Consider the following 27,887-nt stretch of genomic DNA (forward strand, 5'->3'; position numbering starts at 1 on the left):
CTTTTTCTACCTAATATTTTTTGGGGTTGGAGACCAGCTATTTCATGTGGGTTTTGAACAAACTGTAATTAATTAAACTGGTTAACTGGAATCATCAACAGAAAAACCTTAGCATACATACCAGAATGAACAAGTAAACTAATACAAAAAAAAAAAAAAAAAAAAAAAAAAAAAAAAAAAAAACGTAATTGATTTGGGGAAACATGTTTTAATAACTTGAAGTCACATTGTAAAGTGATAAAGAAACAGAATGGGAAATCATACAGTTTTAAATGTTTCTGTTTTCCCCCTAAAGCACTCCAGAAGAACTTTTGGAATGAACATTGATGTATTTATAGCTAATTATCTGCATAGAACTCATCCTGACCACAAAATGTGATACAGATCCCTGTATATTGCTCCTGGTCCACATTGGTGCCAGGGGGAGGGAGGGAAGTTTGACACCAAAAAACACAGCTAAAAAGAGGTGATAATCATTAGCCATCACTAATGTCAAATACATTCCTGTTACAGAGTCTTTGTTCACTGACCAGACCACCAGGTAGAGCCTCATTCTCTACTACCATCATTTGGGTACCAGGTACATGATGAACACAGACAAAATGTGATACTGGAAGAACTCAGGCTGAGAGAGAGCTGAAGGCTGCTATATTGCAATAGCAGATCACCTTGCCTCACATTTACCAATCTTTTCCTGAGGAAAACGTCTTTCATATGAACTTCCACTTCCTAATTTAGCAATACCAACTTCCTCTTTTTTTTTCTTTTTTTTTCTTTTTTTTTAACTCTCCTAGCAGCTTTTCCTGTTTAAAATATTTTGCAATTCTGTTCATTCTCTGCACTATAGGGGGAAGGGTTGTGCTCTTTTGCTTGTTCTTAACACAGAACTTTTAACTGAAACCACGATGTTATGTCGGTACAGGACACTCTAAGGAAAAGGACAGGATACCATGCTCTAAAGGTGAGAAGATTCCTTGATTTCTGCTTGTGCTTGCTACACCTGAACACATGTATGGCAGATAATCCTACTTAATAAGCAGACATTCATTTAATGTTTTTACAATCCTGTTTTTCTGAGAATCTATAATGCAGTTTTTATTCACTTCCATTTACAAAATACTTCAGATTTCCACAAACTGATACTTTTTAAAGAATGAAGAGATCAGTCTCAAACATTTCAATTAAAAATTCACTCTTCTCCACTGCTGCTCTGCAAAGAGGTAAATAGAAAATGAATAAAAAGACTGGATTAACTCCAGTGAAAAAATCCTGGGTTCACTGACCAATGTCACTGACAGAAATCAGGATACAAAAGCTTTTTTTTCCACCTCCAACCCCCATGCCACTTGTCAGAACTAGAGGAATCAGAAAGAAAAAAGTGTTACAGGGTTTCTGCTTTGCCACAAGGGCCTCCAATATTACTTTCAATGCAGCCACTCACCTCTAAAGTAGAGGACTGACATGTCAACCATTTCATTAGAGTGACATGAGAAGAATGACTGTGGTTAACTCAGAGCATGGAAAGGCAACAAGAAAGGGTCCTGTTCCGGCCTGATACATCAACAATCTGTAGGAATCAGGGCTAAATTTGATCATTGTGAGTCAAGGCTGAGATTCACAGAAGTGTTAGTTCACAGAATCCTGCCTGAGACACCTGACCTCCTCGCTCAGCTTTTCAGAAGCGCTGAGCACCAATGGTTCCTCTGAAGACAACTGCTTTTATGACTGTCTGGAATGGTAAAGTCATCAGCATCCAAAGCTAGGCATCCAGATTTTGAAGCTTTACTTTGCAAAGGTAAGGGCCCAGTCTGTAGGATGCAAACATTGTGTTTGGTAACTGAAGTGTTTACGTGGCTCTCAAAATAGGTTAGTGTTTCTGTAATAGTAGGATCCAAAATTTGTGATGAGACCAGAGGCATTGGCAAAGTAATCCACTAATACAGGTAAACACGCTTCTTTTAAAGAGTTGCTCAGCTCTCAGATGTTCTTAGATTAATAGTACTGAAAAACAACATGTTAGTATTATGAAATAAAAATAACCAAAGGCTCAATAGAATAGGCACTATAGAGATTCTATTTATGAAATGATACAGCTGTGGGTTTTCAGGAATACACAGAAGTGAACAATGTATATTTATATACCTCATACATGTATGCAGCTTATAGTATTTTGCAATAAAAGGATGTATGTGTTTTCAACCTTTTATTTTTCCCCATAACTTTTGTGTATAGCTTAACTACTACATTTCATTTAATGCAAAAACCTGCACCACCAGAGATTATCTGTTACAAATTACTTCCGTATCATCTTTCATTTTCCTATGTGTAAAGGATTGTTTATTTGGTGTATTCCTTACAGAGATTCCGATCTTATTTCTATAAGGTCTCAAATACTCTTGTGATGTCAAGCACTTAGTTGTCCAGTCTTCCACCCAGCTACGTGTCATGCTGCATGGCAGACTGTGTTACAGTTGTGTCTGGCATCTCCGTTTCTGCTGGAGTGCACAGTGGAGCAGGTGGGCTGTCAGGATTTATCTGTAGATCAACAGAGAAAGAGCTACTGGAAAAGCCTAATAGAGCATTTTCTTTCAAAGCTGCTGGGGTGTATAAAAATAAGAGTGCTTGCTTTGAGGACAAAGACCAAGAGAAGGCAGAAAACCAGGCAAAGGTAGGGCCCCACTAACAAATTGCTGAGGATTTGAGGTGTTATTACCCTGTCCAGGCTGCTTGGACAAGAGCTTGCTTTTCTCTTACATGCCTAGATTCTTACTGTTCATTTCTTAATTCAGTGACCATGCAAAGGGACTTGTTTTTTGGTTTTGTTTGTTTAGGGGTTTTGTTTTTGTATGAAGACCAATAGTTGATTGTAATTTTATCCAACAGTTTACATATAACTCTCAGCTTTCTCTTAAAATCAGGTTTTACAACATTAAAGGATGTCTCAAACTAATACAAGAGGCCTCTAGTGCAGGAATAGAGCATGCAGACACTACACCTACAAAATAGCTCACCACTGAAAAGCCACTGTTAGTCTTCAAGAATTAGCTCTCTAATAACCATTTCATTTTCAGTTTTCCACTCTTAGTCTCAAAGATCTGCACCCACAGATCTCCTCAAGAGAGGGAGAGTTTTCTTCCAAAAACCTTAGAGCTACTTCAGTTTCTGACAATTTATTTCTTCCCTTACCGCAAGTCTGTCCATCTCTCCAGTCTTCTCAGCCTTTCATCTGCTAAGGAAATTGCACCAGCTCATTACTGTGCTAGAACTACTTCAACTCTCAAGTTCAGAACACACGGAACTCCGGCATGTCACCTTTCTAGGCTTGAGCTCTATTACGTTCCACTGTGCAGTCACAATACAATGTTCATGGTACAAGAAACAGGTAATTAATCCTTGGCAAGTGTTTGTAGCACTCAGGGGGTGAAGGACAGCAATGTGTCCCTTCCAATGAGTGTAAGTGGCTCCATGCAAAACCAAACTTCAGTTCAAGAAACTGACAATGAAATAAACTGTCCTTGACAAGCTGGCTGGGAGAGCCCTGCTGAGCACATTGCCCTTGCCAAATCATCCGCTCCATTCACTGTGTGAAGGCCATGCTGCCTAACACAGGGGTATGGGTTTTGCAGCACCGGAAGGAGGACAGAACGAAGCTGAGTTAGCCTCTGGTTATGCACAGGACCACAAGAGCGCAGAGGACCTTTCTTTACCCGCTGCGCATACAGGTCCCAGTGCTCTACAGGACAAATTGCATAGCAGGCTCATGGTACCAGCAGTGTGGCAGCCCTTCACGTCTGCAGGACATCAGAGCAGCTAACACAAAGCATTTGGAGCACATCCACACTGTATCATGTGCAGCTGTCCCTGATTACAGGTCAAAAGAGTCATTTTTATGGACTTAACTCTGAGATTCTGAATACAGTGAATAAGGTTCAATCCACCCAAGATAAACTGATTCCAGTATCTGGACTTTTATCCAGAATCATTCCAACTCTGCCGACTCTGCCTGTGTAACGCAAGCTCACCACTCACGTCATGGCACCCAAAAGACTTAAATATCCAGGGTACAAATCACCAGACTGGGCTTCTGTCCTCACAAAACATTGCTTCTTCCCTTCTGCTCTGCTAGCTGCTTTTCATCCCAGAAGAGAAACAAACAGAAAATGAGAAAACCAAATTAAAGAATTTTCAGAGAGAACCAACCTACATGCAGTATACCTGTATTTATGGGCACCAGAGTGACCTTCATTATCCTTGGAGGCACAGAAGAAACTGAGTTTTGATTCTCCTCAGGTGCCTGCCTCCCTGATTCATGTTACCTTTTCACCCCAGTTCACGTTCTTGCAAAGAGCATGCAAAAAGCAAAGAAACAACCACACACAACTAGGGGCAGTGCCCTGTTTTACAACACAAAGCAGAGGGCTGTAGGCATTCTTCAGAAATTGAAAAGCTAGCAAAAAAAGGGTGTGTCAGGGTATATGAATTTTACCTTCATAATTACCCTGTTATTTAAAGCTAATGAATAATTACTACAGCAACCTCGCTGTCATACAGCATACACCTACTCACCCACAGCTCAAGATGAAACCAAAGAATCACATTTGGGGCCCAGTCCTCCAAAGATATCTTGAGTTTAATGTCAGCATCCATGGCATTAACCACTGCTTACTGAATCAGATCCTTAACTGGTGTTTGTTGGTTTCAAAACAGTTTCAAGTTAATCACATCCACTTTTGTGTTGTTTTTGTTTGTTTGTTTGTTTTTAAAAATACTTTGAAATTCTTTGTAATTACTGCTCCATTCAAGTCTACATTCACCAACAGATTCTTTACCTTCTAGCATTTAGAACTTTTTTACATTCTGAACTTTCCTTCACAGATGCTACTACTAACAAGTGAATAAAAAATAACTTAATTAGTACATGATCCACAGTAACTGAGAAATTGAAGCAAACCAAGTGAGCTGAAGGTCTGTGTAACTTTTACAACACTAAAGGAATAATATTTCATTACCCCAACAGGAAGCGGGTAGTCTCCGTTCAGCTGTATTATCAACAATTAAACCACTGCTTCACACTAAAATAAAATAGAAATACGCCTGCCTGAGGCAAATGTGTTTTTGTTTATTTGTTTTAAAAACATCCTTGGAAGGGCATATGAAAAGAATGCAGGCTGTCTAACAGAGCAAAGCACTGACCTGAGCTCACTTCTGGGGGGGTTCCCCTTTGCCTGTCCTTCTGATGTTACCCCGAGTCTGTGGAACAGGCAGCCAGAAGAGAGGAATGGGTCAGCTCTTCTCCCCCCATCCTCACAGCACAAAGTTTCGTAATGGGCAGAACCCAGCATGCAGGCTCCTGCTCAGTTCATCTACAAACAGTCATTTATGGTCACAGTTCCAGAGCTCTGGCAAAATGCTCATTTTTGCATTAGCACTCAAGATAATCAGGGTATTTTGTTTTGTGTCATTTGCTATTTGCACTAAAGCTGAAACACAGTTATTAAGTAGGACAACCTATACCGTAAAAAAATAAAAATTAAAATTAAAAAAAAAAAAATCTAATGCTCATCACTTAAAATCTCTGTTCAGAACTCATTCCTCTTCTCCACATCAATGCAGTTTTGCATGGTCATACATTTCTCAGCCAGAGCTACAGTCTGCTGGTACGATGTAAGAGCATAATTATCAGCTGTGTTATACTACATATATTGTACTAACATAAAGCAGGGATAGTCAAAGAAAGTCAGGATGCTTTCTCAGGGAAGCACCACGGTGGAAGTTTATCACTCAAAGGCATTCCACCTTTCAGACAGCAAACACAGTAGAGTAAGTTAGTATTAGCCTGGGTGCTGTTCTGCTCGTGGCCCCCTTTCAGACTGCTTTTCTGTCTAGTCCAGGAATTGTGCAGATCAGCAGCATGTCCAGTAAGAGCCTGCCATACCACAGGGTTTTTCCATTGGGGTCTGGAAACTGTTTCAAATAAATGTTTGTTGCTGTAAAAAGAGATAGGGGAGTAACACAAGAAAGGTCCCATTAGCTGTCCTACTGTGGCCATAGGGGAAAAGCGACAAGTCTTGACATTGGACCTAAGTTTATCATGGCTTCAGTCCCCTTCATGGTTTCTCCTCTTCCTTGTCTTCTCATCAGGAAGGTAAACTGAAGATAGGGTAGAAAGCACAGGGAAGAGAGTAATGAACGTGTGTCATGAAGTCAACAAACAAGTCCCTTTCCACCTTAAGGGATGAAGAAGGAAGGGGAACACAGCTTGGGTGTGGAGGTAGCAGTTCATGAGTTTGTTTTGAGACTTTGTTCCCTTGAGTTTGCAGATGAACAAAGGCAAACTAAAGGGGAGAGTCAGAGCACAGATGTTGCTGCCTATTAAAACATCCTTTGGGATGCTGTCAGGAGTACAGCAGCATTGGCGCTTGTCACCTTACAACACATACCAGGCCACTTCTCTCCCATTTGCTATGGGGACTGACACACTAGTTAGCTGAGTTGTACCAGCTCTCCTGAGTGACTCCATGGAGGCATGGTGAAAGAGAGGCAAAAAAAGGCTGAGCAACTACAGCTAGTGACCGTGTATCTCCACCTCTGGTTCACAATTCACCAACAAGGAAAAAAAATTAGACAGTCGGATAAGACAAACACTGATGGATCTTTGCTATTAAATGAAACCAACTCTCATTATTTCTGCACCTGCCTTGTAATTGTGACAAGCAGGGTAAATGCAAATGCACTGTGGTTAATTTTAGTTTTCTGAAACCACATAAAAATGAAGCAAAATGTGGATTTGGAATATTATCCATGTTGAAACAAAGCTTTATAACACCTTCTGAGACAGCCATAAAACCATTGCTGCATATCAAAACAATCAAAAGACAGCCCAGTGGATGTTAATGTGGCAGCTTTACAGTACATTACACCTCTTAGCTATTTTAATAGATTTATAAGAACTGAATTTCCCAGTTGTTCTGCCTACCCACAGGCACCACTGCCATGGATGTAAGTCATTCACCCACTCACTGTGTACAAAATATTAGATACTGAGTGCCCAGGACCTAGACCGATTGCTCACAGAAGCAGAAGGACCATGAACAGCTACTCTGTGAGGCAACACCCAGGTCCAAAAGCTGTCATTTTCTTCCCTTAAAACTACGCTTCTTTTCAGAAATGCAGAAGCTCTGACAAACCACAGAAACAGAAAGAGCACAGCAGACAGTATTTCAGTTTGATAATATATCCTAGTATAATAACTCTAAACCAAAAAGGTGGACATCAGAGACCGCACGAACAGTTTCAGAACATCACAGTGAAAGGTGCCTATAATGAGCTTTACATTCATACTATGAGCAAATCCATTATCCAATATCCTCAACAGTACTTGTTAGATCTCATGGATTAGGAGCTTTTGTGAAGCCTTTGTAACATGTTTCTCCCCATCTCTATTTCTATCTATCATTAGTTTTCGTTTCCAAGGGAGCTCCCTAGGCATTAGCCTTACAAAAGTCACCTGAATTACTGAGAAACAGGGAATAAAACACCTGCAGGAATTTCACAGCTGTGCCCAGAGGTTTCAACCATTGTATACATTATTTTCAGACGATGCCCAGTTTCCAGGCATTTTGGTCCACATGGGGCTATGTTTTTGATCTATTGTATCTTTCAAGAGCCGGTTTCTTGGTCTATTGGGTTTTTGATTACCTGACAGGAACTTCTATTTATTTCCTAGCAGTGAAGCAGAAAATGTCTGATGATTTAATGAGTCTACAGGTTAAAATCATTTTAAAATACATGCCATCCTCAGAGATCAAGTGGGCTCACCACATTTTTAGATCCTGTATGTTTTACTAAGCAGAGAATAATAAATGTCACAAAAGACATTCAATAAACCAGAAGAATACTATTTAAATGATTTGTGGATGGTCAGTCTGGGAACATTTATTGCATTTCTGATGTTAGAGGATTATTTAATACATGTCCAGAAACAGACAGAACACAATTTATACAAAAAGACCACAGGGAAGTCATTCACCACCACAACTCAACACTAGACAGTTCTTGGGTGCCCTGTGAACTGCAAATTTGGTGGCATCACAGTTTTATATGACTAGAAGCCCACATCACAAAAATCACCTGTTTGACCAGTGCCTCTATGAGAAGCTTCAGAAGAAAGCTACAGCACATCTGTAATAAAGACTTCAACACCTTCTCCCTACAGAGTAAGTAGGAAGCCAGCTTCTGACTTAATCTGCTCAATCAGGGCTTCAGGCTGTTGTCTCAGAAGCACCTGCTCTTCCAAAAGCCAAAAGACATTCAGATTACCTATAGATGTGTGGCAAGGATGGGAGAAAGTAACCTACACTGCAATAGAGGAAGGTCTTGAATATCAAACTACTCCTAGAGTTCAGGCTGGGCCACACCAGTATCTGAGACATTTTTTTATTTTTGTTTTTTAAAAAGGGGGCTTTGGAAACTGTAGCCAGAGATGCAGGGAGGAATTGCTTTATTCTGGTATGACACCAGACTGCAGTGTAGCATTGGTCAAGAACTCAGCGTGTGTACATTCAGCTGCTTTTTAGGTAGAGAGAAAGTGGCACGGAGCATGTGATCTGTAAGCAAGGAGTAGTGTGGTCAACAAGTATGCCTAAAAAGTAAAGATGAGAAGGGATTTCTCAATCAAGATACAAACCCTTCACTATACTAAGTCCTAGGAAGTAAAGGTGCTCCAGCCATTTTCCAATCTACAGAGCTTAAATATTTATTAAAAACATGGTCTTGCAGATTTTTCCTTTTTCAGTAGGAACAATTTACTTTTCTAATTAGTAGCTATAAACAAGTCTTCCCATCCCTACTTTCTTTTTTAGTTTGTTTTTTTCCTCCGATCTCATCTTCTACCTCTTTGTGAGAAAGGCTTTTCATTTTTTTCTGGGGATAGAGCTGGCATTACAACTGCAGGGCTGAAAACTATTTCATAGTTGTTTGATAAAGGACAGTAGCTCATTTCAGGAGTACTTTAAACAGAGGCCATGGGCTAGAGCACTAGGTATGAGACTGTAGAGAACTGGATCTGACCCCCTTTCTGTGAGTCGTCTTCTGCAAACTTGCCTGGTCAACCTCCTCTGTAACACCACCTACCCCAGAGGGCTCCTGTAGGGAGCTGTGGTAAAGACTGAGGCACGCTGAGGACATGGGAATGGATGCCAGCAAGGAACTGCTCTTCTCCCCAAGCACTGCACTCCTTTCCCTTTGAGTTAACAGGGATTGGAGCAAAGCCTTTTGTAATGAACATAACAAAAGACGATGAGTTGGCCTCAAAGCAGTAATAAAAAAAAATTTAAGAACTCGTATAATAAAAAACACATTCATATAAGTGGGTTTTATTATTTCCCACAGTTTTATTTTAATATGTGACTCAGGGTGTGGAGTCAAGGTGTGATTCAGAGCAGTAATGGAACTTTAAAAGTTTGTGCCACCAGGTGGGCCAGGCTCTCTGGTTGCCATTTCCAGGAAAGCCCCGGTCAAACAAAATTCCTACCCAGGTCCAGGTATGCTTGGTCAACACATGGTAAAATGGACACAATGTGTGATGGGTACACTGGGAGAAACAGACAGGAGAGGTGTATAGAATACCATGACTAGAGACCAGACAAAGTGAGAGAGCATCAGTCTGTAGCTAGTGTTACATGTTGGTAATACTTAACATTAAGTACCCAAAAGTATACCTAGACGTTCCTAAGCCTTGCAGAGTATTTAACCATGCCCTTTAGACTTCAGGAGGCTGAGCGCCCTGAAATCCATTCACCCAATGGCACCACCAGTAATCAGTGCTGGGTAAGCCAAGAGAAACAGGTACAGCAGATGTATTCAGCTGCGGCAGCACACAGGTGTTCATCCAGCACACTTGGCTTTGACTTCCTGCACACACCTGCAATTTCTCTGTTGAGAATCACCAGCGTTTCATCCAATTAGCCTTGCTCTCTTCCTTCAAGAGCTCATCTTAGGAATTGTCAGTGAAGGGAAGCAGATGTTTTTTGTGAATCAGAGGAGTATGTATACCAAGTCTCACAAGGATGTACAGCATTCAGCCATGGCCAAGTTAAACAAGGTTCTCTGATTTGTCACTGGATTCCCCAAAGCCCCAAAGATTTGCTATGAGCTCAGCTTGAACAGCCAACAACTCAGGTAGAAAAACACCAATTTGTCTGAGCTGTCAGCAGCTCCTTGAGCTTTTCCTGAAACACTACAGGACTTGACTCTACAATTTGAGACTTTCAAATTGAAAATAGTCCATGTGCCACAGGCTGACTGTGGTTCCAGTTCAACAAAGCACTTAAGCACATGCTTCATTAAGAGCACTTGCACAATTGTCTGCTGTCCTATAGTTCATAGCTGATACAAGGTCTAGATTATCACTATTTTCGACACTACAGTCCATGTAGTGCTGAACTTCTGCATCTCACTGCTTTGAAACTCGATGTCTTTAAAAATGTTGTTCTTTTCAGCAAGATTTCCCAAGAACACAAGGTTTTGCAGTCATTCCATAAGTGTCTGTCCACATCTTCCAAGCTTGAAAGAAGGACGGAGATGTTCCTGAGGTACATAGGCACATGCACAGACAGTCAAGAAAGTACATTGTGCAGAGCTCTGAAGGGAGGCAGAAAGAAGCCACCAAAGTTAGGTCGAGCTGCAGGACATGCAGCAACGTTTATTGTGTGAACAGCCAGAACACTACAGGAAGGGAGGTCAGTGGGATTACAAGAGTGAGCTCTAAATGCTGGTCCTCCTCTCTGTTAGACACATGGCCGTTCACTAGCTTACAAATTCCCTTTCCATTTCCTTAATCCTGATGTGCAGACAGCAAGTGAATACCAACACCTGGCTTAAACTGTTATCTTTCCAAGAGGTTTGATGTGTTCACATGAAGGATGATCGGCCAAATACACACAAAAGAGAAGAGCCCAGCTGTTTTCCAGCATAATCTCCTTCTTTATTGGCAAGTTGCTCCAGGAGGAAGAAATGCTGCCTTGGAGAATCTTCTGCCTCTAGTTGCATTTGTGCAGGCTGCTCCCTGTCTGCATTGAGGGCCCTTTGCACTCTGGGTAACCCTACAGAGAAGTGCAGCCAGAAAATCACACCGCACCCACCCACCTCCTGAATTTTGTCAGGCAACACCCAAAGAGTCTAGCCCCTTTCTAGGGAAAAGGGCAAGTAGGAGAAAAATCTGATGCTATCATCAGAAATGTTTGGGATGATGCACTGAACAGCAGATCCCCTACTCCTGTGATGATGATATCAAAGCCTAACAAAGAAAAGGCCTCCTGTCCCTCCTCCACTTGAAAAAGCGTACCAGTGATAATACCAAAATATAATACAACACATAAGACGAAGTCTCAAGGCAGATTGCAATGGGAAGAAAACATCTGTTTTAGAGATAGGCAGCCAAAGCTAGAGAGGTACAATTGTCCAAGATTACAGTAAGTTTGAGTATCACTCGCTGTTTCCCAGTCTAGGGCACAGAGCAGATGTGAGCAATGGGCTCACTGGCAATCCTGCCTGTGCGTAGCATCCCTGCTCTTAGGAACCTTTTCTCTACACACAAGTTATTTTGACTGGGAACCATCCAGGGCTGGCAGGTTATAAATGATGATCAAATACTGAAATAAAACTACCAAAAGTGCTGCAGTGCTCATGTAGTCCATATTCTTCAAACAGTGTAAGGAAAGAAAGGTTTGGTGTTGCTCAAGTGCACGAGACAGGTGGCACGAGACTCAAGTCCACAAGACAGTGGACACTATCCACACCTCCCTCTTGCTTTGCTTTGTGTGTGAGCAAAGCTCAAAATAACCCAGTCCTTCTGCTGGAGTGCACCTGTACCCTGCAGCAACAGAAAGGAGGGGTGGACGGATGACCCCATGTACTTGCGAGAGCCTGTCATCTCTGTCTCAGCAATTTCTGGGGCCAGAGTTTGTCATTAGTGGGGAAGCCAAGCCCAGAGTTTAACCTCCTTGCAGCTCTGTTTTCCCTGTTTACCAATGAAAATTATTTAATAAAAATTATTCCGGCAGGTTTACAGCGTAGTTTCTGTGAACTCTTTTAATAGGTAAATACTGGAGGGGATGTGTATGAACTTTAAGCACAATGCACTGATTACTGCCGAAACCAAACATACATTTCTGTCTGCAAGACAGCTCTCTATCTTGCGTATAATGTATTTTATTTGTAGTAAGTTTGCTGTGCAAACTTTCACCAGTGTGGTAAATGAAGAGCATGATGCATGGTCCAATTTGTTACTCTCCTCAGAATCAATATTGTACAGATGTTATGAGTTCCTTACTATCACATGATACAATAGAGATGCTGGCTTACTAATAAGGGGAAAAGTGGCTTTTTTGTGTGTTTTTGTTTTGTTGTTGTCATTTTGTTTTTCAGATCTTGAAGGCTGTTAGATAATCTGGCGCGCTGAACTGGCTTCCTCATTCTCTGAAGCAGACAACAAAACAAGGCTCTCTCTACAAACGACTCTGTCCCGAGGTGCTTGCAGCACACCCGCAGAGCAGTAGGTGGGCGCACTCAGGCACAGCAATCCCATCTACAGGCAGGGAACACACCTTTGGAGGATGAGATGCTAGCCCTAGCCAGCATCAGAGACTGTCTGGCTTGTTAAATCACCTCTCCATTGACATGGGCCATAGGAGCTCACCTTGTCTCTTTCAGGGAAAGCCAATAGGCTCATGTAATGCCTCTCACCCCGAGCACACAGTTCACAGGCCATTTAAAAGCTGTTCCTTTCTGTTTCTCAGCTGCAGGTTAACACCTTCCAGCTGAGACCCAGTAACTGACTGCGTAAGCACTTCTAGTCTGTTCTAGGGCAAAGTCAAACAAGTTGGTTCAAACCACTGCCAGATGGTGATGGCTCAGCTAACTTGTTTGATTTTGTCCTGGAAGAGTCAAAAGTGCTCACGGGTCAGGGAGAGTTGAGAGAGCTCCAGACTCCTGGATTAATGGAGCTAACTGACACGGTAGGCATTAGCCCCTTACAAGGCAGAGCTAAGGTTAGGCTAGGCACCACTGACTCTGCCTTGAAACAATCAGTTATCAGAGAGAGTATCAAAAAGGTAAGAGGCTGCATCATGTCTCAGTGGGAAGTGTTTGGACTAGCAGCCCTGAGGTTTCCTCTGGCAGTTGACTTACACCCTGAAAGAAGGCAGCTGCCCTTTGTGCAAGCCCACAGCACACTGACACACATCCTCACAGACACAGCTCGCTCCCTCAGTGGTGTACCATATCAAATTGTGCTTTGTAGATATACCCAGAAGGATTATTATCTTTTTTTAAGACTATGTTAACCCAAACCCATGTCAACAACACTTTTACTTCAATAGTTAGTTTAATTTTAATAGTCCCACAGTAATTTTAATTTCAAGCTTAGAGGCCAGACTTTGAGAAACGACTACTTAAAATCATCATCAGCACGGGGACACTTGTGATCACTTTGGCTTTAAAATACTGAGTTACAGGACCAGAATGCCATCTACTGGGCTTCTCAGAGGATGACAGGCGTGCACAGCATTTCGAGTCACGGTTTTTGTGTCCGATGAGGATGGAATTAGTGTTATCGAGCAAAGGGGAGGGTGGACACAAACTAATTACCTTTAGAAAGTAGAGCCTTCAGCTCTGACCAAAGTATTATATTCATAAGAAATATAATAAGAAATAAAAGCCAAGTGAGAATTGTAAGTTACATGTGAAACTAGTTTGTGGGGAAAAAAAAAAAAAAAAAAAAAAAGCTCTCTCAATTGTTATTCATAATGTACTGACAAATGGGAAAGAAATTTCGAGCTAAGTCCCCTAGAATCTATCCACGGACAAATACTATTTATTTTGGGTGACCAGAGACCAATAATTTTTGGGTGCACCAAGCAGAGAGCAACTGAACTGAAAGAAGAAACATGTAATGTAATTCTGGATAATCTCAACTGATACGGAGATATCATAGGGCAATTATATTCAACTAATGGACTGGTCCAAGAAGAACCAAAGGATCTAGCACACAGATGCAGTATAGGGATGGACAGGGTAAGTAGCAATGTAGAGGGAAAAGAACATGGTGGGACTTTTCCTTCTGAAAAGGAAGCGAAACACGCCATGGTTAACCTCAAACCAAAAACCTGAGCCAACAGAACAACACTTGAAGTGTCACTTGGAAGAAATGCAGGTGACTATTTCAACCTAGTTAGCAGTTGCAATGCATTAGCTTCAATGCTATGTCCAGCTTAAGCCACCATCTTCAGAAATTGAAGCCAGTCCAGATGAAAGCAGTAAGAACAGGGTTTCTGAACCTTTCTTAAGAGAGAAAGAGAGAAAGAGAGAGAGAAAGAGAGAAAGAGAGAAAGAAAGAGAGAAAGAAAGAGAGAAAGAGAGAAAGAAAGAGAGAAAGAAAGAGAGAAAGAAAGAGAGAAAGAAAGAGAGAGAGAGAGAGAGAAAGAAAGAAATAAAGAAAGAAATAAAGAAAGAAAGAAAGAAAGAAAGAAAGAAAGAAAGAAAGAAAGAAAGAAAGAAAGAAAGAAAGAAAGAAAGAAAGAAAGAAAGAAAGAAACTAAAGCGTGCTGTTACAGAAAATGAGTCAATTTCCTCCTGACCACCAAGGAAGAAAAAATAGAATTATGTTCATTACAAAGAAAAAATAAATTGATGATTGAGAAAAGCTTTTTAGTCATTACAGTTAAAATACTACCGTGCTGCTAGAGATTTTTTAAAAAAATCAGAAAACAAATGTTTGATCCTCTCAAGTCCCCTATATGACTGCATCCCCATGTACTCCAGCACATGCTAACTGTATGAGCGCTCAACTGAAAGGGGGTTCTTTCAATAACCCTGTCTCTGGAAACCTAATTCATCAACAACCTACAAACAACTCATTACATAATCTCCTTACACTCATCTACTTATGAGCCATCATGAAATGTCTTTCAAGCAGTGATATAATTTAACATACAATGGCCTGTTTTATACAGCTGGAAATTTAGAAATACCAAGTCTTGACACAGATAGCTAGGTGTCCAGCAGTTCACACTTGATGAATAATTTACCTAAAAGACAACAAATATTCTGGTTATCAGAATCTAAGGGTGAAAGCCTGCTGCTCAAAGTGAGCTGATTTTTGGTACATTAGTGTCTTTTGCAGGGTCTTTGGCAGGAGTTATTAATGCTAGGTGAGCCTTCACTGAGTACAGTCACATCCCTCCTACAGGAGCTCAAAACACAGTGATATGGCCTGAAGAATCTCCTGAACCTTCTAAATCACTGGATTCAAGTTCCCAGATCTTGCAAAGGACCATGAAAGAGTGAAACCAGTCAGTCCAGTCAGCCTTACCAACTAAGGTGTTCCCAACACTCAAACAATGCAACACGTTGCAGAATTCAGAAGAGAGCTTCACAGACGACCCAGTTCTCAGCTTACTTTTCTGATCATCTCATCCAGATCTCCATTCAGCAAGCCTGCAACACACTCTTAAAGATCAATCCACTCAAAAGCCCCTGTTGTAAGCCTGAAGACCATGTACTTGCTAACTCCAGCTCTTGGTGACAATCCTGTCCCTTACTGAAGGGGATGTGACTAGTCTCAAAAACTTCATATGAGAGGAGACAATCAAATGTTTGATTACATGCAGAGACCTCTCACCGCCTGCACGCCACAAGATCTTTTTGGCTAACGATGGTTGCTGGATTCCCATGTATAGCTCTGTGTTCTCAGCACCCACACTAACCGTTATGGAGCAGAAAACTCCACTTCTTGGCACACCACATTTGAACTGTTCTGAAGCTCAAGGGTAGGGCAGTGTCTGGTGTGAAGGATCTTCATACTTCTTGGTAAAGAATGCTCCCCACATCCTGGTTACTCAGCCCTCACTTAATCATTTAGGAAGTTACAAAAGTAAAAGGATGGGGTTTTTTTATAAATAAAATTTGCAATGATATGAAATTTGTAACAATCAAGCAAACATGGCAAACCTTACTTTCAAGTTTATTAGCAATTAAGATTCACTTTACAATCCCATTGCTCCCCAAATTGCCTTTTGCTAAATCAGTCAGCCTACTGCTTTGTTTAAAGATGCACTACAAGATACTTTATCCTTCCATGTAACTATTTCCCAGCTGCTGTTTATGGTGACCCCATTAAATTGAAAGTTGAACAACTATTTTCAGCAACAGTCGTAGTATGTTTCAATTTTGAACAGATGGATATCTTTTAAGAAAATAGAAATTTGTTTGGAAGGGTACAAAAAAAAAAAAAGTCAGATTGGAAAGAGTATAATTTCATAGACAATCTGTGCATTGCTTTAACCTAGCTCTCTTCTAATATGCTCCACGTACGTTAAAGACTATATTCATTTGAAAACTCAGAGCATCCCTTCTTAGCTGTCATATTAAATTCCATTATTATTTCTTCCCAAAATACAAACACCAAAATGGCAATGTTTTCCCCTGCTTTTTCTTTTTTCTTTTTTTTTCCTTTTTTTTTTTAAGAGTATAAGTAGCAATGAATGAAGTGACTGGTTCCAACAACTTTAATAATTTCTGTACATTTCAGAACATTGAGAAAAGGAGGACCAAAATAGCAACAAAAGAACACATGCAAGCTTCATTGCATCCTCTCTGTGCAGTTGCTATGCAGCAATTGCCTTCCTACAAAGAACTTTGGCTTTTTTGCTTACTAACATTTCGTCATTCAAGTAGATACAGTACGTTCAGATCCAAAACAATTTAAAAGAAGTCTTTGCACTGAAAGCTAAGATAACTACTAATTAGAACATACATGCCCTCTGACTTGCTTATTTAGGAACATTATTAGCCATAGGACAGAATGCACAACTTAAATAAGCAGCCAATACTACCACAAAAAAGTGACGAGCAAAATCCTCTCTTCACCCTCATGCAGAAAGCACAGTGAAACAGGCAGGCACTCAGCCTAAATAAATAAATAAATAACTCTTTTTTGGCAGCTAATGAGGGCAACCTTTGTCATTGCTGTCTTTTCCAACAGGTTTCTGGACCACTGCTGTTTTACACTCCTGTGTTTTGCTATGGATATTGGCTTATCGAATGCTCATGTCGTAAACTGCCACCTGCTTTCTCCTTCAGCAACAGCAAAACACTTAAACTTTAAAAAGGGAAGTCATTACTTATGCACACACTGGGAAAAGAAACAGTAAATCAAAGTTCTTTATACGGATTTAGGTAAAGAATTTATCTTCTTTCCAAAGACAGAGGAGAAAATGAAGTAGTATACAAGGATCCAAGGCTACACTCCTAAATTAAATTACCCAGATGGGTTTCCTGGCTGTATCCCCTTGCCTATAACCACTTTCCCACACACCATGTACTCAGCCTCAAACAGCGCAGAGAGACTGCGCTGCTACTGCCCAACAGCCATCCTCAGCCTCCATCACCGGCACAGTTGCATCCAACCTTGTTTGCCTACCATGTTTGTTACCCCCACAACCAGGTAATTAGGCTAAGCTTCTTACAGGCTTATTGTCTGCAGTAGGAAGTACATTCTGGCAGACATCACAAATAAGCACCTACCAAAAAATCCTGTGCATATTGAGAAAAAGACTACCTTTATCTGTGCAGGTCTCTTCAAATGGATGTTCATAAGATCCTTCTTTGGGTGGGCAGCTGAGGGTTTAGGTCTTTCCCATAGGAGGCTCAGAGAGAGCAGCTGCCCTGGGAACCCACACTGCCCAGCAGCCAAAGGCCTCCTGGTCCTTATGGGAAGAGCCCCACACAAAGGCAGGGGAGGGATGCTGCCCTCAAACGTGGAACTCCCAAAACAGGATCTGGTGTTGAACCTGCAAGGTATACTCCATGACTTCCTTGCCTTGCTGAGCCACTATCAGATGTGCCCATTCATAAGCGTTTCTGTTGCAAAGTCTTCCTGGCATGGAGATGAGATTCCACCCTGTGGTTCTCCTGTGCCAGCACTGTTCTTTTAGCCTTGTTCAAAATGCACCCAATATGAAATCGAATGGGAAGAAAGAATGTTCTGAAGGTTCCTCTGCTTTTTTCAGTTTTAATGTTTTGTTGTGTGCCTCTCCTAAGTAGACTTTCCCAGTGCTTTTCTGTTAGGTTTTTCCAAAGTTAATACCAGTAAAATACTTAAAAACATATGAATCAAATCACAGCGATGTGCCTCATGTCTTTCAACAAGGAGGAACAGTCATGGAACAAGATATTTATATCAATAAGCAGAGCATACACGTGTATGATTGTTTAATATTTTTATTTTCCTTGGCGGAGTCCCCTAAATTGGTCAGAATGTTAAAGGGTAAGGGTGAGAGGGGTCAAAAAAAAAAAAGAACTGCAGCCACTGCACAGTAGAGTTAGAGAAGATTATTAGAGTTAATTTAATTCTAGTATTTGTTTTCATCATCCCACAGCCAGCGCACGCTGTTTCTTGCTAATCACCATAAGAGGGCTGACTGGGATTTTTATCTTCCACACAAAACCACAAAGATTATGCACATATTTCAGAGCAAACCAACATTTCTACCACAGCAAAAGAAACTGCGTGTAGTGTTATCCTTCTAAGTGGTCATTCGCTTAACAGATTTTGTGGTTGATCTGTAAAGGTTAAATGGTCTTAAACTTCATCATCAGGCTCTTAGAACTCAGTAATACAGTTAGTAACTGTTAACAACAGATTCATTCTTTATTTCTTGATTTTTGTACTTTGATGAAGTTTTATCCAATATTCTTTTTATCTTGAACAAAACAATAGACTGTTACAGATAAATTTGCACTGAGTTAATTATAATACCTATATAAGATTAGCATATAGAGACTTTCAGAGGTACTAGAAATAACTTCAGTTGCTGCCAGTGAAAAGCATAGCTCTGAAATGATCATTTAAACCACTTAGGAGAAATACGTAAAAGATCAGGTTGCTTTTGAGCATCTGAACTTTAATTTGTAGCCTTCACGTTTCCCTGTCTTTAAAATGAGAACAGTACTACCATTTATGTAGTTCAGAAAGAAAATCTTCCTGTAAAATGCTTCCTTACAAAAAGTACATAGTAATTCAATAAAAGAGCATTTTAGAAGTAGTTAGTGAGGCAATTCGTTTAGAAACAACAATTCTGTGGAGTGATAGATCAATTTACGAAACAAGTCTCAGTCTCCAAAAAATCAATAAATTTTTCTATAAGAGTGGCAGCACAAAGCAGCTTTATGAAGCAAAATCACTTACGATTATCAGCTTTGTGAGAACAGTCCACTGATTCCCTCAGATGACTCACCAGTTTCCAGGCCATACTTTTCATTCTAAAGTCAAACAAAATCAGACCAATGTCAGCATAGCAACTTGCCACTTTTCTTTGCCAAGATCTTACAATCCCAGACCTTCCTCCTCCCATTGACACCAGTGCCCCATGACCAATTTCCATCTCTCTCTTGGCCACTCCACTGGCCCATGCCTACCTTCTTCCTACATCTCCTGGACACCACATTTTCTTGTGAGGAAATGTTTCTGCCTCTGCACTTTCAGAATAGGTCACCCTATTCTGAATAGGATACTCCCTCAGGTGAGGAGGGCCCACACGATGAACACAGAACTGCTCTCAGGGTGGCATTTACCTTGGCTTATATGCAAGGAGCGGGAATTTCCCTCAGTAAACCCCTGGCAGTCACAGCTTGAACAGAAGAGCTCTCAACCTCGGGTTTAACTTTCTGACTTCATCTGAGAGCACAGAAAACGTGAGCCACTGTCACTCTGTGAAGCAGCTTGTTCAGGGAGTGATGTGAGTTACTAAGGGACATTATCTCGCCTAAATTTACCTCAGCATTAATTGCTGTCCAAGGGCAGGGCGGCCGCAGGTGAGCCCCCAGGACCGAGGCGGTATGGACAGCGGCACACACGGAGCCGCTGTACGGGGCTTTTTGTGCGCTTTTTCCCCTCAGCACAGAGACCGGGAAGGCAAATAAAGGCAGAAACACTTCGCACCTCCTGCCGCCGCCTCAGTGATGTTACCGATGTCGAGGCAGACAGCGCACCGGCACGGGTTGTGCCCACAGCGCACCGGCGCGGGTCGGGGCGGCTTCTTCCTTCAAATCTCCGCACTGTGTGTGACTGAAGGAAGGCGGCGGGACAGCGGCTGAGCCGGGGCTGCCCCCTTCCTCCCGCTGCCTGCCGCTAACGCCTCGCCCCGCACCAGCCCCAGCGCCCTGCCCTCAGCCCCCCTCAGCGTCCCCTCAGCGTCCCCTCAGCGGGGGCGGCGCATGCGCGGCGCGGGGCCGAGCGGGGCAGCGCAGCGCGGCGCGGGGCAGCGATGGCGGGCGGGGAGCAGCGCGGGGAGCGGCCCGGCGGCCCGGCGCGGGTGGCGCTGCAGAAGGAGATCGGGCTGGGCAGCGCCTGTGCCATCATCATCGGTAAGGGCGGGACGGCTCGCCCCCCGGCTCGCCCCCCGGCACCGGTGGCTGCCGCCGAGCGGAGCGGGAGGGAAGGGGAGGCTGGGTTGGGGGGCTCGAGGTACGAGGCTGCCGGGCGGCTCGCAGGTTTTCTGCCCGCTAAAGGTAGCGCGGGGAGGGTGCGCAGCGGGCTCGGGCACGGCGGCAGCCCCGGGCTCCCGAGCCAGCCCCTGTCCCCGCGTCTGGGGCAAAACACTTTTTCCCTTCAAGGGTTTAATTATCCAAGCCCGGCGCGTCCCATGGCAAAGGCGGATTGCTTGGAAACCCTGGGAAAATGCCGCCTTTGGGCTAAACCTCTTCTTGCTCTGCGTGGAGTTAGTGCTGTTTCTTTTTCGCTAAATGTTCTGGCAGGTTTTCTTTATGCCAATAGTGTAGAGAGGTGCTGCGGATACAAAAATGTAAGAGGATGGTTTGGCGCTGTGAGATAAAGTTAGTTTGATGCGGTGAGCTGTGAGCTCTCCACCAAGCGTCCCGGTGTAGCTGACGGCTGCAGTTCCTGCCAGCCACAGGTTGGATGTAGGGAATGAAAATCTTTGCTAATTAGTAACAGGAAGGGAAAACATGAGGGGGTGTTTGGAAAATACTGTGAATATCAGAGTATAAACGTGATTAATAAGCTTGTGATTGCCAACTATACGCTAATTCTACTAGTTTAAAATAAAGCATTCTATGACTTGCAATCCAAGGAACAAATCGGATTGATTTCTGAGTGCTCCCCAGCACAATGCTGCAAGGTGAAAGAGAAGGCGCTGAGGTATGAACATCGATACCCCTGTGTTTGGAGCGCCCCAGTAACATCAGAGTCTCCCAATACTTCATAGCCCATTACGACCCCAGGAAGTTTCACAGTTGCACCCGTGCAAATAAGAAGTGTCTGGAGGTACAGGTGCACCGCTTCATCCAGCTCAGGCTTTGCAGGCTTCCAGCTGCTAGAGCCAGCGGCAGTGCCCCAACTGCCCTACGCTGCAGGATGCATCCTGGCTCAGGGAGCAGGGGCAGACCCAGCCTGTGCTAACTCCCCGCAAAGAAACTGTTCCTCTTCCATCGTCCTTCTGTATGTTCAATTGTAGGACAATTTTCTTACTACTTTTACAAGTGAGGTATTTGTCAATGTCATGAAAACTGTTATGCCATCTTAGTAGATTCACAAAACAAAATGTTATCCTCTCTTTATAGAGTTCTGAAAAACTTTTCCCTAAAAATACCGGTCTCGTAATGGAAAATATTCCCCCTAAAAGTGGCAGAACAAAGTACATCAAGTTAGGAATACAAATATGCCTATTCTATAGCCATCTCATGGCCCCTGACTTCTCCCAGCAGCCTAGCTTTCTCACATCACTTAGGACTTTGTTACTTTAACATCTTTAAGATTAGCGTGCAGACAAGCCTACTCAGAGAAGAAGGCTGTTTCAAATTAAGGCAAAAAACACCTCTTAGGGGTGTCCTTATATAAACGCAGGTACTCAATATAAAAACTTGTTGTTTTAACACTAAAAAGAAACTGATACTTAATGACTGTAAAGCTGAGCACTGTGTTTAGTTTAGTAACAAATCCTTCTGGCAATTCATCTCTGCTACAGAATTTTGGAAAGTGCCTGAGACTCGCTGTAGGAGCACCCAAACTGCTTCATCTTAAGTATGGTTACAGACAGTGAAAACAAATCTCTCATGCTATTAATAGCCTCCTAACATACTCAATTACACTGCAAATTAACCTTGCCAATACTCCGATGAACTGGTGCAGCTTATAAAGTAGTAACGTGCTTTATTGTCTACTAAGTAATAACTTGTAGATACTATCTAATTGCATGAAAACCCAATTACTATTTATTTAGGAGACACACAAATCAATGTCATATATAATTCAATGGTTATTTTATGCATGTTCTACGTAGCTGGTTATACATTATTTGTAGAGCTCAATGTGTGATTAAGATTATTGCATGCCTTTTCTATGAGCACAGGCACATGAGCTATACAGAGAAATTCTTATCCAGTGCCTTCAATAAGAGTTGTGCCAATGCAGATGAAAACAGGGTAAGAAGTTCCATGACTTGGCTCTGTGTGGCTCCTGCCACATTCCACTGTTCTTTAGAAAAGTACAAGAATTACAAACAACAGCCTGATTAAGGTCTGATACCAGCCTGATACTTTCGGTCTGAGTTACAAAATTACCAATCTTACATTAGAAATGTACGCAAAACTGTATGCACAAGTTGCATACATGAGATGTTTAACTGTTTAATAAGAGATGTCTGACTGCTTGTTTTATACAGAGTAAGTGGTTTTATACATACATATATAAATGTGTACCAGTTAAACTTCTCAAAGCATTTGTTTATTGGGCTTGTAAAGCTCCATGCAATTTGGCATAGGGTCACACTCACATTTTGGTCAAGTCTGTTGTATAAATCCATACATCCATATAGCATAAACCAGACTATATAAGACCTACTAGAAGACCTTCAAATTGAGCCACAATGCAATATGCCAGCTAAAACTAAATACATCTCCTTATATTGCTGAGCATAGGTGGAATTTATCTGCATCAGCTGACTTTCAGTTGGTTGCTTGAACACGTTTGAAGTACTTATTCTGTTCACACCTAAGCTTGGCTAAGATCTCCTATAAACAGCTTCCCAATTCAAGCCCATCCCACAGTGATATTATCAGAACTGTTATCAGATGGCCTGTGAGCAATACGTTCAATTATTGCTGTTTCTGGAAATAGCTTTTTGGAATTGGTCTGTCAACATCACCCAAAAAACAACACTCACTTTGTCCCACAGGTGATGTTAGCCAGCCACCTTATTGATGGTCTCAGCAGAATATATATGAGCCGAAAAGCCTCCTTACATCACAGGTGCTTCCTCCTGTCAGGACTGTCATAACACATAATGGAAAATATAATCTGCATGATGCTAATACATCAAGAAAACCACCAAATAAATTTCCTTGGTTGCCACTACACCTGCCTGGCATTGTTCTCATTAACTAACAACGACGCATCCATCTACAGGATCTACAGGAAGTGTACACTTGCATAAATACCACTTCCAAGGACAGCGCTCTGAGATACCAAGAGCTATAATTGCACTGGATGTGATTTTTCCTCCTTGCCCTTCACAGAAAACTCTACTTACCAGCCTTTCTGCATGCTTTCTGTCATGCCCTAAGTCCCACAGGCTTTTATACAGAAATCTACTACAGGATCCAGCAGGCTGCTCGCTTAACACTAAGCAAGGAGAACATGAAGAGCTAGGAATATTTTTTATACTTATGTTTTTTAAAAAATACAAGAACTTAAGTGGTAATGGATAGGTGTTAATGCCAGCTACTTGGTAATGTTTCATGTGCCATTGTTGCTTGAGGAAACTGCTTGTTGGTCATTGAATCAACCAGCGCTGGTCAGATCCACCTCTTTATCAAGTAGCCTAAGGAATAATTAGGAGATCATTCCTAGACAGGCCAGGTGGACTCTCCTGGAGCAGTATCCAAGTCACAGGACTGTAGCAGAAAGAAACATTATGAGAGAAAGATGACAAACACCCACATCTCTAGGTGATTTCTTTCTACTTCTGTGATCCTACCTGGAATCACAGAAAACAATGGTGTTGCAGCAAGGAGCTTCTCCCTCTCTGAGTCTGTGTGTGAGCAGTGCACTTTCATAGCTAGCTGAAGTTTCAGGACACGCTTTTGTTTGCTGGCTTGTGAGAGCAATACAGATTACCTCAGTGGTTCTGTCTCTTTCTCTCTCTCTCACACACACACACACAAAGATGTTTCTAAAAAGAAAGAGTCTTCCTTATCTCTGTTACACTTGTTGCTAACTTATATTTTGAGCATTCAGTTCCACATGGTGCTTGCTGGCATAGCAGACAAAGTATTTAAACCTACATGACTACTTTTTTTCAGGACAATAGGACAGACCTAGACTGCATAGAAATGTAATTCAATATCTTGTCCTCTTATAACTGCAAATTATGGTTAAATAAATAGAGTCAGCTTTTGTTCAAAATAAATGGTACATCTTCCCTGGTAATAAGAAACCACAAAGGTACTTTTTAAGTACTTGTGAAGGTATTTTTCCACACAGTCCAGAGTCATAGGCTGAGCTTCCTAACTACTGAAAATTCAATGTCCAGGTTCCATATGTAAAGAAAAGGTGATGGGTGTCCTCAGTTGGGTGATACCCAGTATGAAAAAAGGTGTATGCTACTGAGAAAGATCATATATTACATTTTGAAAGAAAGAAACCTAGAAAGGTTGATCCAGAGTGCTTGTACAAGTTACATTTATAAGGTGATATATTTTAAGGGACCATAGTGCATTCTCATGTTTTTTGAGGTGGTGCCAACATAGTTCTCCATCAGGATCCTTTGGAGTAGGCCTTCATGTGCATTTATGGAGCTGAAAACATGCTGTTGTTTTTACTTGCAAGTAAATCCATGGCAAAGTGCAAATTCAGCTTGGTAAAATTCCAGGGAGGTCCTGCAGCTTCTCAGGGCTAGCCGGCTACCTCGCAGGCTGATTTCACAGAGGGAGGCAAAAAAGAGCTCTAACTAGAAATTCCTGGCATAAACATAAGTTAATTAATTAATACAAACAACTTTATATTTTTCTTAACTGAGTCATGCCAGAAATGGGAAACTGTTTTGTTTGTCCACAGATGTGCCTTTCTGCCGCAGTCTGTATCCATGAGGACTCAGCACATGAAATCCCCCATGTACAATACAGAGAGCAAGAACAGCAATAAAAAAAAAAGTAAAAAAAAAAAAAAAAAGTTCACATCAGCATGAACAAATCCTTCCAAATCCCTCCATATGATCTTCAGAAACAGCATTAGTAGACAATGAAAACTTTTTCAAAGAATAAAAAATAAAACACACACAAGATTTGTACTTTAGGAAGTTGTCAGTACTTAAGCGAAACTTGCAACGTTTGTAGCAGTTCTCCTTGCTAGTTAGTAATTGGCAGATGTTCATTGACTGGTGGTTTGGGTTTGAGTGTTTTTTTTTCCTATTGTTTTTCTAAAAAATGGAAAATTCTGATTAGGCAGACCACAGCTGCTCTGATCAGAAGGCTGAATTGATGGACTTTGTTACGGATGTCAATACTGCAGATACCCTGCAACAGAAACTCTCCTTCCTTGACAGACAGAAAAACAAGGTAGCATCTTTTAGTAGTGTCTTACTCCTGATCTGGCAGTACAGTGCCTGCTTTCAGTGGCGCCATAAATCTCCACTCGTGTTCCCTTTTCCTGTGCCTTGCAGCTCATTTCCTTCTAGTATAATGTAGCCTTTTCTGTTGAGAAAGTCTGTTCTGCTTTGGCAGGCTCACAACAAGCAGAAATGGTTTGGTGGAGGTTTAGCTTTTTTGTGTTTGGAGCTTTTTGTGTGCCAAACTTTTCCTTTCAAGACCCCGTTTTTTTGTTGGGCTGCAGGGGGAGTTTCTATTAGCTGCCACGCTTTTTTGTCATCTTGATTGCTGCATGACAAAATGAGAAGGCATTTGTCAGTACCAAAGTGCCCCAAATATAAAATATCCTAACAGTGTTGTTTTTTCTTCTGGTCCTGAAAAACCCAGACGTCTTCCAAAGACTTCTTTAGCAGATATTCTATGGTGAAGAACCAGCAATCCAGCATGGACTGAGCATCTCAGCATCCTAATTCCATTTTAAATGCCTGTGTCCCTCTCTGTATAGTGAGAAAGCATAGAGAATACGAAAGCCCTGTTCTCCTGCAGAAGAAAGCCATATATAATCGTAAATACATTTTCTTCGCATGCCAGCCTCAAAAAAAAACTCTTTATGCAGTAGTAGTTTATTCTCCTGTCGTGTTCTTCTGGCACTGGCCTCTGGTCGTTGGGGCTGAAAAGCAAGATTAGAGGAATGGTTCTCTACAAATTGTTCCCATCTTCAGGAACTCATAGGTTCTATTTTTCTGATTTCGGGGTAATGAATGGCCCACTCTCGTGTTAGCATGAGCTGATTGAATTCTTGCTCCTAGACATGCTTCCTCATTTCTTTCAGATGATAGGGACAAATTCCAGTGGATTTCAGAGAAAGAAAGGTGGAGAGGCATTTACTGGTGATGTTTAAGTCTGAGGAATGGCTGTATCATTGAGTAATGGAATAACCCCAACAGCTGAATTGCTCCAATTAATTTCCAGCTTTCTTTAGAATAGTAGTAAACCTTATGAAGAAATAAACCATTTCGGCATTTGGGAAGTTGATTTTTTTTTTACTTGATCCTTAAATACTGTTGTAACTGCAGATAATGCAGATCAATAATGTAAAACATAGCATTAGAAATCAGGAAGACTTCAGAAAGGTTACTTCTGACTCCAAGAAATAGGTCAGTGATCTGGATGAGCGGCAGTTTTTCTTCTGTGAAGAACAATAGTTCTTTCATCAGTTTCACGAAGCCACATAATCTAGATCAGGCCAAACATCTTAATATAATAAACCACAAAAAAATATATTTAAACAATAAAAAGACCTTATTTAGAGTCACAAAAGCCAGGAAAAATCAACTTAAGAAAGAATCTCATTCTTTGATCGAATACACTAGGTCAGAGAACTAAAATCTACAATGTTGTATGATCTATGTCAGTTCATGTCATGAGGCTGCCTGTTATATTCACCTGTGACACCAGACAAGTCACAGATGCATTAATAATGCTACATTAAATCTGGACCAGATAATCACACAGGGATGGGCAATACAGCTAGAAAAAGTTGCTTTTCTTTTCTAGATCTCTTTAGTCCCTACAGAGAAGCATTCAGACAGTGGACAACAGAAGTTGAGCTCGCATATGGAAGTGCCTTCTCTACAAATTAAGCAGTTTTCCAGGAAACTCCTTGCAGTTGAATATTTGTGCATAACATAATAAGCTAATGGTTCGGCAAAGAAAAGCATCAATAGTTTTCTAGTCTTTTGTAGTTCCTGAGCATTTTCCATCTTTTTGCTGTTACATTGTGCAATTACTGTGAGACAGTGAGAACCAACTATTAGCACACATCATATAAGATGGGTATTTCGTAGTCCCATATACTGCTGTGAGATCATTCACTCCTGCTCACACCCTGTGAGGAAGGTTTATGAATTCAGAGGAGCATTCCTTTCCTCCCTGCCAACCCGTGCCTTGGAAAGGATCAGTATGTGCATCTCCATAAAGTTAAAGATAATGATTTTCAAGGAATACAAGGACTTACGGCTTAAAACTGTATGCTTTCATACCACAAAAAAATCATCCTTTAGTACAAAACACTCCTGGGATCAGTTTTTGTTAGGGAATAGCAAGGAATGGACTAGAAGGATGAAAACGAGAGGCTGAGTTCCTTCTCTGAATTACTTTCAGAATTCTTTAACAGTTCTCCCGAGAGCTTAATACAACAGGGTTTGCTTGCTTGTTTTCAGGGA

General features: G+C 41.5%; 1 protein-coding gene and 1 long non-coding RNA gene across 3 annotated transcripts in view; both read left to right on the forward strand.

The window, feature by feature from the left end:
* Positions 1–882: 882 nt before the first annotated feature.
* On the forward strand, positions 883–16,935 carry LOC137862038 (uncharacterized). The gene is made up of 3 exons (XR_011100028.1): positions 883–961; positions 12,427–12,557; positions 15,182–16,935. It is a non-coding gene; the product is annotated as an uncharacterized lncRNA (long non-coding RNA).
* A 3,351-nt stretch (positions 16,936–20,286) lies between these two features.
* SLC7A10 (solute carrier family 7 member 10) overlaps positions 20,287–27,887 on the forward strand; it is a 42,128-nt gene continuing 34,527 nt past the window's right edge. For both annotated transcript variants that reach the window (XM_068693592.1, XM_068693591.1), the window contains exon 1: positions 20,287–20,424. In XM_068693592.1, the coding sequence (XP_068549693.1) occupies positions 20,325–20,424 (100 nt within the window). In that variant the 5' untranslated portion in view covers positions 20,287–20,324. The remainder of the gene's footprint in view (positions 20,425–27,887) is intronic.

This window comes from Anas acuta, chromosome 10 (genome assembly GCF_963932015.1).
Source record: "Anas acuta chromosome 10, bAnaAcu1.1, whole genome shotgun sequence".
Lineage (NCBI taxonomy): Eukaryota > Metazoa > Chordata > Aves > Anseriformes > Anatidae > Anas > Anas acuta.